Source organism: Aphelocoma coerulescens, chromosome 1A, assembly GCF_041296385.1.
Source record: "Aphelocoma coerulescens isolate FSJ_1873_10779 chromosome 1A, UR_Acoe_1.0, whole genome shotgun sequence".
Classification (NCBI taxonomy): domain Eukaryota; kingdom Metazoa; phylum Chordata; class Aves; order Passeriformes; family Corvidae; genus Aphelocoma; species Aphelocoma coerulescens.
Genome location: NC_091014.1, coordinates 2,134,251 through 2,147,853, shown reverse-complemented (window position 1 = coordinate 2,147,853; position 13,603 = coordinate 2,134,251). Strand labels below are relative to the sequence as shown.

At 47.1% G+C, this 13,603-nt stretch overlaps 1 protein-coding gene across 1 annotated transcript in view; it reads left to right on the top strand.

Moving 5' to 3' along the window:
- Window positions 1-17: 17 nt before the first annotated feature.
- COPG2 (COPI coat complex subunit gamma 2) overlaps window positions 18-13,603 on the top strand; it is a 22,207-nt gene continuing 8,621 nt past the window's right edge. The window contains exons 1-14 of the mRNA XM_069033897.1: window positions 18-100; window positions 1,660-1,712; window positions 2,194-2,274; window positions 2,559-2,630; window positions 3,716-3,795; window positions 4,551-4,626; window positions 8,422-8,514; window positions 9,035-9,121; window positions 10,130-10,287; window positions 10,466-10,599; window positions 11,239-11,306; window positions 11,802-11,990; window positions 12,809-12,904; window positions 13,237-13,480. Of these exons, the coding sequence (XP_068889998.1) occupies window positions 64-100; window positions 1,660-1,712; window positions 2,194-2,274; window positions 2,559-2,630; window positions 3,716-3,795; window positions 4,551-4,626; window positions 8,422-8,514; window positions 9,035-9,121; window positions 10,130-10,287; window positions 10,466-10,599; window positions 11,239-11,306; window positions 11,802-11,990; window positions 12,809-12,904; window positions 13,237-13,480 (1,468 nt within the window). The 5' untranslated portion in view covers window positions 18-63. The remainder of the gene's footprint in view (window positions 101-1,659; window positions 1,713-2,193; window positions 2,275-2,558; window positions 2,631-3,715; window positions 3,796-4,550; window positions 4,627-8,421; window positions 8,515-9,034; window positions 9,122-10,129; window positions 10,288-10,465; window positions 10,600-11,238; window positions 11,307-11,801; window positions 11,991-12,808; window positions 12,905-13,236; window positions 13,481-13,603) is intronic.

Here is a 13,603-nt window from a genome sequence, read left to right as displayed (position 1 = left end):
GGCGGGACTTCCGGCGGGGCTGCTGAGGCGGCGGCGCTCGGAGGGAGCGGGAGCGGGGCCGCCATGATCAAGAAGTTCGATAAGAAGGACGAGGAGTCCGGTACGGGGGGGCTGGGGCTGAGGGGAAGGGGGCTGGGCTGAGGAGCGGGCTGAGGGGTGCTGGGGTGACAGCGAGGGTTGTGGTGACCGGGGTGCTGAGCTGAACGGGGGGGTGGGGATGAGAGAGCTGAGGGGATGCTGAGGTGAGGGAGGTGCTGAGGTGGGGAGGCCCTGGCACAGGGTGCCCAGAGAAGCTGTGGCTGGCCCTGGATCCCTGGCAGTGGCCAAGGCCAGGCTGGAGCAACCTGATCTATGGAAAGTGTCCCTGCTCGTGACAGGAGGTGGAAGTGAACCTTAAATTCCCTTCCAACCCAACCCATTCCGTGGTTCTGTGCTCTCCCATCTCTCACAGCTCAAGGGTATTTGTGCTTCAGCTGTAAGAACTGACTGTCAAAGTATTTCTCTCCTCTGGTGACAAATCCAAAGGAACTGGAGGCTGTTTGCTCGCCCTGTTTGCACAGCTGGTTTCTGGAGAGGATTTTATCCCTGTCTCTGCTCAGTGCAGATGTTTCTTCCCTCAGAGAAGAAGAGAGCATTGATTACACGTATTTATTTTTATATCACTACCTGGACAGCGTTGTGATGCATGTCAAGAAAATGAACTTTTTTCTTAGTCGTTTTGCTACACAAAGCAAAATCCAAAAGGCTTCAGAGAAGCCTTTCCAGACCTTCTCTGTCTGCACATCTGGAACTCACAACAGGGAGTTCAGGCAGCCTCTGGCCCCATCTCCCTGTGCTCAGCAGCACCCAAGGAGGGCAGATCTTGTTGTCAAGAGAAGCTGTGGCTGCCCCTGGATCCCTGGAAGTGTCCAAGGCCAGGGTGGGCAGGGCTTGGAGCACCCTGGGATTGTGGAAGGCGTCCCTGGAAAGTCCCTTCCAAACGTGTGGAAGTGAAGTCTGTGTTCCCTACAGTAACCGGTGCTGCTTTGAATTTTCTGTGCTGCTGCTCTGAGCTCCCAATGTGCCCAGCTGGGGTTGAGTTCTGTTTCATTCTCGGTTTCCTTCTGCTTGGGATGTGAGAACTGAGGAATAAATGACCTGCAAATGAGAAGTTCCTGCTTGAGGGGAGAGGATCAGGAGTGGAAGTGAGGCTGTGGAGGGATTTACATGTCTGAGAGGTGGTTTCAGTTCTGTTTCAGGTCCTGATCAGCAGCTCTTGTGTTGATGCCTTCAGTGCTTTTGGTGCCTGAAGGAATAAAAATGTCCTGATCAGCAGCTCTTGTGTTGATGCCTTCAGTGCTTTTGGTGCCTGAAGGAATAAAAATAAGTGGATTAGGAAAGTAGAAAACGGAAATAGTTTTATGTAAAGGCAAATTAAATAGCAAACTATTTTCTTCTTCTTCTCCTTTTTTTTTTTTTCCTTCATTCTTTCTATAATTCTGAATATACCCCTTAAGAAAGTGGATTCAAAGCTGTTGATGGCCAAGGTCAGTTTTCCAAAGAGGAATGTCCCTGTTTTGAGGTGGTTTGGTAAAATTTTGGGGCTGTTCCTGCATGTTCAGATCTGTTGGGGTTTGTGAGAAATTCATTTCCTCAACTGAGACATTTCTTCTTCCTCAGGTAGTGGCTCCAATCCTTTCCAGCATCTGGAGAAGAGTGCTGTGCTTCAGGAGGTAGGAATTATCACAGGATAATGCTGTTTAATTATTTATTTTTTCCTTCAAGGAGTGTGGCAGAATGATTGTGGGGAAACGTGAATGGCTAAATTCATATAAGTAATTAAAAATCTCAGAGAGAGTGTAAATAAATTAGCTTTATCTACAGCTAATGAGGGTGGTTTTTTTTAGGGTAATTAGATGACACATGGCTTCTGTCTTCCATATGGACATGTGGCATCTCAGGGGGCTCTTCCTGAAGAAAAAATGTTTTATTTTGAGGTATTTTTGCTAGTTCCAGATGGCAAATTGAGTTGTTTGTGCTTTGTTCAGATTGCTGCAAACTACAGATGCAAGACCACATTCTCTGGGACACATATTTAGTACAAATAAAAATGACAAGCTGCTTGGCTGGAAACAAATTTGTTTAATTTTGATATTGAAAGAGAAGTAATTATTGCTGGGTTATATAAAAGCAGAATTTATGTTTCATTTCCAGGCACGGCTGTTCAATGAGACCCCTATAAACCCACGAAGATGCCTTCACATCCTTACCAAGATCCTGTACCTGCTGAACCAGGTAACTGGTTGGATTTCTCTCTATCCAGAATGAATATTCCTGAGAGCTTTTAGTGGGAAAGAAGTTTCCCACCTCTTCCTGTCACAGGGAAAACTCCTTGGGAAACCATTCCATCCCCGTGGAGGGCATTTAGAGTGGAGGCAATTGTGGATTCCGTGGGAAGGAAAGCAAGGAAGGGATGGTTTCTACCACGAGGAAGTCTCCAAGAAAAGATTCCTGGTGTGTGGGAGGGCATTAGAAAAGGGAGCTGAATAATGACTGCTTTTCCTCTCTGCTAATTCCAGGGTGAACACTTTGGAACCACGGAAGCCACAGAAGCTTTTTTTGCCATGACCAGATTGTTTCAGTCTAATGATGTAAGTACCTGGTGTTTTGCCTCTCCCTGCCTTTGTCTGGGCCTGCAGGAGCTGCCAAACACTTGGATCTTGGGATGTGGGAGGCAAACACTTCAAAGGAGGAGCTCTGGAGGCAATTCCTGGTTTGGAAACAAATGGCTGAATAATAACGTGTGGTTACTTCTGTGGGTTGGTTTGGGGATGGAGGTGGGTTCTGAGGTAATTACTGGTATAAAAATGGGGATAATGACAAAGCCTGAATTTACAAATCAGTGTCACTTGATGATTGTTGCTTCCACTTACAAATCATCACCATCTGCTTGACTCAAAATAGAATTTAAAAGTTGCCTGCAGATCAAAGGCTGCTGTTCCCTAGAACAACTTCTGTTGTTCTCATCGAGGCAAGGGGTGAGGACACCCTAAAAATCATAGAATAGTTTGGGAATTGAATTTTGGAATTCAACTTTGGGCTCAGCAGAATGTAAAGTCCTTCTGTGATCTCTTCTGCAGAGTATAAGAACTCAGAGCAGTGTGTTTCATGTGATGGGGCTCATTAATTTTGGTTAAAAATGGTTTGTTTGTTAGAGGTTTGTCCATGGAAGCTGTTTAAAGATGAAACAAAATTTTTGGAAATACAGAGTGTTTGGAATGCTTCTCATATCCACATTTTAGGAAGAGAGGGGTTTTTAAAATACAAATATCAGTTGTTTGCAAAGACTTAATGTCAGCACTCCCTGTGTGTTTCTATTTTTCTTTTACAGTAACAAAGTTATTTTGAAAGCTTTTAACTGGTAATTGTGAGGCTTCTGAGTACAGATGTGATGCATCACTTCTTTGATAATTAACGTGGATTTTTGTATTAGTTCTTATCAGTTTACAAAATATTTATGTCTTACTCTTCTGATTTGTTTGATATCAAGGAGTTTGGCACTTATCCAGTTATCAAATGTAGTTTTACATTTATAACTTTGAATTGAAAAGAATTATCTTCTATTTAAAAGCTTATTCATCTTTTAAAGTGAAATACTTAATTTTTATGTTTATTTATCTTTTAAAACTTCTAACTGCCATTGAGTTTAATCTTTCTCTGCACCTCATTTCCACAGCAAACCCTCAGAAGGATGTGTTACCTCACAATCAAAGAGATGGCCAATATCTCTGAGGATGTCATCATTGTCACAAGCAGGTGGGACACCCTCCAGAAGGTGGGATCAGAGCTCTGGAAAAGGGGCTGCATCTCCCTGGGTTTGTTTTGGCTGCTACAGTGTTGAGGTTTTGTAAGGATACAGCAGTTCTGTGATACAGAGTATGTGCCACCCCCTGAAATGTTATTTTGTTCCCACTCTGATATTACACTTTGCTAAAAAAGCAGGAGAATTCAGTGTATCAGCTGGTTGTCACTTTGTTTTCTTGTGTTTGGGGTTGTTTTTTAAACATTCTTGCTGCTCCATGGACTTGTCAGAACTTAGGCTGTGACTTTGCTGTCAGAGCAATTAAAGAAAAGCAGAGCAAAGCCCAGTTCGTTCTCCCAGCTGAACTCTCAAATTTTTTTTACTTCAAAAATAGACATTGCAGCTGTTGCAAGAGCAAAAATTGGATCTGTGGTGTGTGATTGCTGAACAGCTTTAGAAATACATAAAATAAACCAAACTGAGCTTTGTTCACGATTTCTAAATCAAAACTTTGTGTAGAACAAACAGAAAGAGAATGGTTGAGCTAAACAAACCAGGCCCATGGCAAAGCAATACAGTGGACTGTGCATTTTATAGTTCTGTATTTCCCCAGATTTTGATGTTAATAACTCTCAAATTAAGCTGATTATTAAGAAGTTGTTCCTAGCCAGACTAGAGCAATTAACAGCTAAATGAGGTGAATGTCACAAAAGGAGTGAGACATGGGGACATTAAAGAAGTGTTAAGAGGATGTTTTTGATGGTTTCAGTTTGACCAAAGACATGACAGGGAAGGAGGATGTCTATCGAGGCCCGGCCATCCGAGCTCTGTGCAGGATCACTGATGTGAGTACAAATTGTGACACTTTGTGGGAAAGGTGATGAGTGGGTTTAAAATCCCAAAACTGCTCTCTTGCACGGTGTAATTTACAGTAGTAATGGAGCTCTAGAGAGGGCTGCTCAGTTCCCTCTGCATTGGCAGGAGCTCTGTGGAGCTGGAGCGCTGGGAATGTGCAGTTGGAATGTTTGGGAGCTCCAGTTTCTATCTGGGATTGCTCTGCTCAATGCCCTGTGTGTTGGCAGGAGCTCTGTGGGACTGGAGCACTGGGAATGTGCAGTTGGAATGTTTGGGAGCTCCAGTTTCTATCTGGGATTGCTCTGCTCAATGCCCTGTGTGTTGGCAGGAGCTCTGTGGGACTGGGAGTGAGCAGTTGGAATGTTTGGGAGCTCACTTCTGATCTGGGATTGCTCTGTTCAATGCCCTGTGGAACTTCCAGGAGCTCTGTGGAGCTGGAGCACTGGGAATGTGCAGCTGGAAGATTTGGGAGCTCACTTCTGATCTGGGATTGCTCTGCTCAATGCCCTGTGGAACTTCCAGGAGCTCTGTGGAGCTGGAGCACTGGGGATGTGCAGCTGGAAGATTTGGGAGCTCACTTCTGATCTGGGATTGCTCTGCTCAATGCCCTGTGCAACTTCCAGGAGCTCTGTGGAGCTGGAGCACTGGGAGTGTGCAGCTGGAAGATTTGGGAGCTCCTGTTCCCATCTGGAATTGCTCTGCTCAATGCCCTGTGTGTTGGCAGGAGCTCTGTGGGACTGGAGCACCGGGAATGTGCAGTTGGAATGTTTGGGAGCTCCAGTTTCTATCTGGGATTGCTCTGCTCAATGCCCTGTGCGTTGGCAGGAGCTCTGTGGGACTGGGAATGAGCAGTTGGAATGTTTGGGAGCTCACTTCTGATCTGGGATTGCTCTGTTCAATGCCCTGTGGAACTTGCAGGAGCTCTGTGGAGCTGGAGCACTGGGAGTGTGCAGCTGGAAGATTTGGGAGCTCCATTTCCCATCTGGAATTGCTCTGCTTGATGCCATGCACTGGCAGGAGCTCTGTGGGACTGGAGCACCAGGAATGTGCAGCTGGAAGATTTGGGAGCTCCTTTCTGATCTGAGATTGCTCTGCTTGTTGCCCGGGGCATTGGTAGGAGCTTTGTGGAGCTGGAAGATTTGGGAGCTCCTGTTCCCATCTGGAATTGCTCTGCTCAATGCCCTGTGCAACTTGCAGGAGCTCTGTGGGACTGGAGCGCTGGGAATGTGCAGTTGGAATGTTTGGGAGCTCCAGTTTCTATCTGGGATTGCTCTGCTTGATGCCCTGTGTGTTGGCAGGAGCTCTGTGGGACTGGAGCACCAGGAATGTGCAGCTGGAAGATTTGGGAGCTCCTTTCTGACTTGAGGTTGCTCTGCTCAATGCCCTGTGCAACTTGCAGGAGCTCTGTGGGACTGGAGCACTGGGAATGTGCAGCTGGAAGATTTGGGAGCTCCTTTCTGATCTGGGGTTGCTCTGCTCAATGCCCTGTGTGTTGGCAGGAGCTCTGTGGGACTGGGAATGAGCAGTTGGAATGTTTGGGAGCTCACTTCTGATCTGGAATTGCTCTGTTCAATGCCCTGTGGAACTTGCAGGAGCTCTGTGGAGCTGGAGCACTGGGAGTGTGCAGCTGGAAGATTTGGGAGCTCCATTTCCCATCTGGAATTGCTCTGCTTGATGCCATGCACTGGCAGGAGCTCTGTGGAGCTGGAGCAGATTTGTGCAGCTGGAAGATTTGGGAGCTCACTTCTGATCTGGGATTGCTCTGCTCAATGCCCCATGGAACTTCCAGGAGCTCTGTGGGGCTTTAGCATTGGGAATGTGCAGCTGGAAGGTTTGGGAGCTCCATTTCCCATCTGGAATTGCTCTGCTTGATGCCATGCACTGGCAGGAGCTCTGTGGGACTGGAGCACCAGGAATGTGCAGCTGGAAGATTTGGGAGCTCCTTTCTGATCTGAGATTGCTCTGCTTGTTGCCCTGGGCATTGGTAGGAGCTTTGTGGAGCTGGAAGATTTGGGAGCTCCAGTTCCCATCTGGAATTGCTCTGCTCAATGCCCTGTGCAACTTGCAGGAGCTCTGTGGGACTGGAGCACTGGGAATGTGCAGTTGGAATGTTTGGGAGCTCCAGTTTCTATCTGGGATTGCTCTGCTTGATGCCCTGTGTGTTGGCAGGAGTTCTGTGGGACTGGAGCACCAGGAATGTGCAGCTGGAAGATTTGGGAGCTCCTTTCTGATCTGGGGTTGCTCTGCTCAATGCCCTGTGTGTTGGCAGGAGCTCTGTGGGACTGGGAATGAGCAGTTGGAATGTTTGGGAGCTCACTTCTGATCTGGGATTGCTCTGTTCAATGCCCTGTGGAACTTGCAGGAGCTCTGTGGAGCTGGAGCACTGGGAGTGTGCAGCTGGAAGATTTGGGAGCTCCATTTCCCATCTGGAATTGCTCTGCTTGATGCCATGCACTGGCAGGAGCTCTGTGGAGCTGGAGCAGATTTGTGCAGCTGGAAGATTTGGGAGCTCACTTCTGATCTGGGATTGCTCTGCTCAATGCCCCATGGAACTTCCAGGAGCTCTGTGGGGCTCTAGCATTGGGAATGTGCAGCTGGAAGGTTTGGGAGCTCCATTTCCCATCTGGAATTGCTCTGCTTGATGCCATGCACTGGCAGGAGCTCTGTGGGACTGGAGCACCAGGAATGTGCAGCTGGAAGATTTGGGAGCTCCTTTCTGATCTGAGATTGCTCTGCTTGTTGCCCGGGGCATTGGTAGGAGCTTTGTGGAGCTGGAAGATTTGGGAGCTCCAGTTCCCATCTGGAATTGCTCTGCTCAATGCCCTGTGCAACTTGCAGGAGCTCTGTGGGACTGGAGCGCTGGGAATGTGCAGTTGGAATGTTTGGGAGCTCCAGTTTCTATCTGGGATTGCTCTGCTTGATGCCCTGTGTGTTGGCAGGAGCTCTGTGGGACTGGAGCACCAGGAATGTGCAGCTGGAAGATTTGGGAGCTCCTTTCTGACTTGAGGTTGCTCTGCTCAATGCCCTGTGCAACTTGCAGGAGCTCTGTGGGACTGGAGCACTGGGGATGTGCAGCTGGAAGATTTGGGAGCTCCTTTCTGATCTGGGGTTGCTCTGCTCAATGCCCTGTGCGTTGGCAGGAGCTCTGTGGGACTGGGAATGAGCAGTTGGAATGTTTGGGAGCTCACTTCTGATCTGGGATTGCTCTGTTCAATGCCCTGTGGAACTTGCAGGAGCTCTGTGGAGCTGGAGCACTGGGAGTGTGCAGCTGGAAGATTTGGGAGCTCCATTTCCCATCTGGAATTGCTCTGCTTGATGCCATGCACTGGCAGGAGCTCTGTGGAGCTGGAGCAGATTTGTGCAGCTGGAAGATTTGGGAGCTCACTTCTGATCTGGGATTGCTCTGCTCAATGCCCCATGGAACTTCCAGGAGCTCTGTGGGGCTCTAGCATTGGGAATGTGCAGCTGGAAGGTTTGGGAGCTCCATTTCCCATCTGGAATTGCTCTGCTTGATGCCATGCACTGGCAGGAGCTCTGTGGGACTGGAGCACCAGGAATGTGCAGCTGGAAGATTTGGGAGCTCCTTTCTGATCTGGGGTTGCTCTGCTGGTGACTTTGTCACTGAACCTTCAGGACCAGGCAGCTCAAACCCATGTCTGCCTTGCAGAATTAACTCAAGATTTTTGCTGAGAGTCCTTTGAATGTGGATTTTTGCCTTATGCTGCTTTTATACTCTTTCTCCAAAGTATCCATGCTTCCCTTTTTCCCTCTTTTCCCCCTCTTAGGGTACAATGCTACAAGCCATCGAGAGGTACATGAAACAGGCCATTGTGGACAAAGTCCCCAGCGTGTCCAGCTCTGCTCTGGTGTCTTCCTTGGTAAGTAAAGCAGAAGATTTTTGTAAATCTGGGGTTGTGTCCAGCTGGGAAGGTGAGTCTGCTGTGTTTGTTTTGTTCTTTCTCTGACATGACTCTTCATCTCACTGGAAAATAAGGGAAAAACAGAGTTTCCTTTCTCTCCTCAAATTCCTTCCTTCACATTTGAGTACATCAATCATAATAATTTCTAGTGCAAAATGCTCATCATCTTTGCAGTCAGTGTAGAACATGAATTTATCTGGGGAGGGGCCATGAAATCACCTGCTAAAACTGCAATTCAGGATTATTTCTGCTCATAGGCACCAGGAGGGCAAAAGATGAAGGAATCCCCTCTGTTTTCCTCTCCCTTGTTTAGGAGAAAAGGCTGGGAAAGATCTCATTAGTTCATATTTTTATCAGTAGAAATGGAAGCGTGGTAGTTTGAGACTGAGATGTAATGAAAATCACAGTTTACAGGATAAAGACTGGCTGTGCTGGGAAATCTGTTGTGAGCTTGGCTCCAATGTCAATTTTTTTGCAGCACATGATGAAGATCAGCTATGACGTGGTCAAAAGGTGGATCAATGAAGCTCAGGAAGCAGCTTCCAGTGACAACATCATGGTACAGGTGTGTTTGAGGGTGGCTGGCCCTAAAAACACTGGAGGGGTTTCGTGACATTCTGGGAGTTCTTAAGAAAACTTCAGAAAAAATACCTTCTTTTCCTTTAGTCTTTTAAAAGCAAGGATTGTGATTTGTGGGAAACAACTCGACTGTTTGAAAAAAATCATGAGTTTTACCATGATGCCAGCACAAGGTTGTTAATTATGAGCTGGCTCTGAAGTTCTCTTCCCTTTTCCTGCTAAATTTCTGACAGCTGGAATGCTGCTGCCTGTCCCACAGTGGTTGGTTGCAGAAGGGCTTTGAATCTTGAGTGCTCAAAAAGTTTGGGAAATTATCTCACTGCCTCCCAATGAGCATCTCTTGGCCTTCAGAAACTTTGCCAGATGCAGAAGGACCACAAAGATGAACCCAAATATCAGTAACATCTCCCCAGGAGCAAAATTTCTGCACAGATATTCCAGACATCTGCAGAAATGGAATTATTCTGTCTGTTGCAGACTCATGATCAGAAGGATTCTGTAAAATCAGCATTGTTCTTGCCCACTTAGCAGCTTCATTAAGCCTTACAGTAAATCAGCTTTATGAGGGGGGAAAAAAACCCCAAAAATAACTTGGCAAGGAACTAGAAATGTTCCTTTGTGCTTCCATCAGAAAGGCCTCGAGGGTTTTTGTGAGGTCAGCTGTCATTTCAGGGCCTTGGGATATCCTGGATGTGGAGTTCTTTAGAAATGCAGGTGTGACTGTGCAAAGTTGAAACCTTTGAAGTTATGATATTTAATGGGGGGAAAAAAAAAGGAAATAACTTTGTGGCTCTTTGGATCTTCAGGAATAGTTGAGAGTGGACAGAAAGGGGAAGGAAACACTGCAGATCTTTGCAACTTGTCAGGAAACTCAGCTCAGTTGAGGTTAGAAGGTATTTCTGCCAGGAAAGAGCAATTTTTACCCCTCTTTGATGTCGTAACGTGGCTTTTCCAGCTGTACTCAGTGCCTGCCCCTCTGTTTCCCCTTCCATAGTATCATGCTTTGGGGCTGCTCTATCACCTTAGGAAAAACGACCGCCTGGCTGTGTCCAAGATGCTGAATAAATTCACCAAATCTGGGCTGAAATCCCAGTTTGCCTACTGCATGCTGATCAGGATTGCAAGCAAACTCCTCAAGGAGTCTGAAGAGGGGTAAGTAAGAGGCAGAATTTGAAATAGAAAAATCAATTAGAGTTTGGAAACAGCAGCGTTTTTTCAGTGTTTGTGGAAATCTCCACAGAGACAGAACTGTAGCTGTTGGGATAATGCTTGGGCTCAGTCTTAAAGGGTTTTTCCAGCTTAAAAGATCCTGGGATTCTTGTGTTTGTAGCCATGAAAGTCCCCTGTTCGACTTCATCGAGAGCTGCCTGAGGAACAAGCATGAGATGGTGATTTATGAGGCTGCCTCTGCCATCATCCACCTGCCAAACTGCACGGCCAGGGAGCTGGCACCTGCTGTGTCAGGTTGGTCACAGCCCTTTGTACCCCTGCAGCAGCTGAAACAAAGGGTAATAAAGAAGTTGAGAGAAAATACAGCATAATTACAATACCCAAACCCTGAATTTTCTGATTGTCTCCACATTAAAGGGCTTTTGGATGAGATCCTTTTTCCTTGTTTCATCCAGATAAATGGCAGTAGAGGTGGCACAGGGTGATACTTGTCTTTATCCAGCTGCAGGAAGTTGGGATGGGAGGGAATCATGGAATGGTGTGGGTTGGAAGGGACCTTAAAGATCATCCAGTGCCTGCCATGGGCAGGGACACCTTCCACTATCCCAGGCTGCTCCAAGCCCTGTCCAACCTGGCCTTGGACACTTCCAGGGATGGAACAACCACAGTTTCTCTGGGAAAATTCTCCTCCACCTGGACTATAGACCTGGAATGTAAAGACAACTGTAGAACCCTCCTGTTACTGGTAGAAGGATAAAACCCAGGAGTTTATTTTTAACCTGCATGTGAAGCTCCTGATAAATTATGCATAGAGCTGCATGACTATTTAGCAGTGTGTAGTTGAATGGAGATACATTAGACTTTCTACTCTATTCCCTTTCTTTGAAAGAGGTCATCCTTTTGTTTTTTGGTTTGTTTGTTTTTTTTCCCCAGTGTTGCAACTTTTCTGCAGTTCTCCCAAACCTGTCCTGCGCTACGCAGCCGTCCGGACCCTTAATAAAGTGAGTGCTTTCAAAACCTCTGAATAAACTTCATTCTCTGAGTTCAGAGCTAGCCAACAGTGCCTAACGATGTGTTACCTCAAGCAGAGCAGCTGCCCCTGTGATGACCTTATTTGGAATTCTTCCATGCTGGAGAATTGGCTTTTCCATGCCAGATCTCCTGGTGTGACAGAAATCTTTCTGCATTCGGGCTGTGTTTGCTGATTTCTGGACCACAGGGATATAACAAGCTGTAGTTAGATAATTTGTGAGCTTTCAGCTGGAAGGAAGCAGAATCCTGGATATTTAATGTTACAAAATCCACGTGAAGGAAATATTCTGATCGCAGAGCTGCAAAACACAACAGCAGCAATTTGTGACTGTCAAACCCGTGAGCTGTAACTTAAAATTCATTTAAAACGCTGAAACCGAAACCCTGAGCTCTGATTGCATCAAATGCTTTGAACTGCAGGATGCTCCTGCTCCCACATCATTTTGGAACTGCATTCCTTGCAGGTGGCCATGAAGCATCCATCTGCAGTCACTGCCTGCAACCTGGACCTGGAAAACCTCATCACCGACTCCAACCGGAGCATCGCCACCCTGGCCATCACCACGCTGCTGAAGACGGGCAGCGAGAGCAGCGTGGACAGGCTCATGAAACAGATCTCCTCCTTCGTGTCAGAAATATCAGATGAGTTTAAGGTGTGGCATTGGAGGCCTCTGCTCTTTCCAGCTGCAGGTTTTTCTCCCATTCTTGTTTTTTATCAAGCTTTTCCTGTCTGTTAATGCTTCGGTGATTTAGTTTGGTAGGGCAAAGTTCAGAAGGTGCAGTGCTCTGCTTTCCAGCTTAAATATCCTGTGTCCTTTCCTCCCACCAGTCCAAGAAAGGAAAAATATCATTTGGTGGATTCCTGGCTCCTGTGCAATATCCTGCAAATCTTGTACTTCTTTCTGGTTGTTTTAGAGAGGAAAAAGGATTTTAATTGTTCTGATTGAATTTATATCACATCAATCTAGGGAACTGTGAATTCTAAATTTCTACCATATCTGTAAGTTTTATAGTGACTAAACTGGTAATAAATTAGTTCAGGATGGTTCAGTTGTACCTGTTACATCATGAGGAGCACAGCAGGTCTCTGCAAAATCAGTCTGATTAAAGTGGTCTTAAGGCCTTGTTTTTATGAGAAAAATGAGTATTAGATAAATTTGAAATTGCAAAGAGTTTTAATGACAGAATGTGACAAGTTGAAATTGCATCATGATCATCCCTGGGCAGAAGGAAGGCAGATGGGGAGGCCTTTGAGTTAACATATTCCATCCTAAATTCCAGTCTCTCTGCCAGAGCCACGTCTAGCAGCACCCTGGCACAAAGTTGTTACATGCTGACCCCGAGAATCCATCACCTGATTTTTATCCTTGTGCATGGATTTAATCAATCAAGGTGACAACTTGAGATAGAAGCCTGTGTTTTTCCTAGGAAAACAAACACATGACCCCTGTCCTTCTGTGTTGCTCTGCAGGTTGTGGTTGTGCAGGCCATCAGTGCCCTGTGCCAGAAGTACCCTCGGAAGCACAGTGTCATGATGACCTTCCTCTCCAACATGCTCAGGGATGATGTACGTGTGACACTTGCTCTGGGGGGTGTTTTGGCAGATTTGAACCTGCTTGGTGATGGGAAGGGTCTCTTCTGTCGGTGGGTGCACAGAAAGATGTGCCTGAGTGGGTCGGACCTGTGTGAAATGCTCAGGATTTAGAGCTGAGGATGCTCAGATGTTGTGCCTTGATGGGTCGGGGGGCTGGGAATGCTCTGTGAGATCATGCAGCACACCTTTCCTTACCCCAATTTGTACAAATGATTGTTTTCTCCGTGGCAAGCAGTCACTGAAGCATCAGGGAGCCTCGCCTCGCTCAGATCAGAGGGTCACTGTCCCTGATTTCCCTTTGCCAGGGTGGCTTTGAATACAAGAGAGCCATTGTGGATTGTATAATCAGCATCATCGAGGAGAACCCTGAGAGCAAGGAGGCAGGCTTGGCTCACCTCTGCGAGTTCATTGAGGACTGCGAGCACACCGTGCTGGCCACCAAGATCCTGCATCTGCTGGGCAAGGAGGGCCCCAGGACACCGTCCCCATCCAAGTACATCCGCTTCATCTTCAACAGGGTGGTGCTGGAGAACGAGGCTGTGAGGGCTGGTGAGTGCAGCTGCAGGGCTGGTGAGTGCAGCTGCAGGGCGGGTGAGGGCAGCTGCAGGGCGGGTGAGGGCAGCTGCAGGGCGGGTGAGTGCAGCTGCAGGGCTGGTGAGTGCAGCTGCAGGG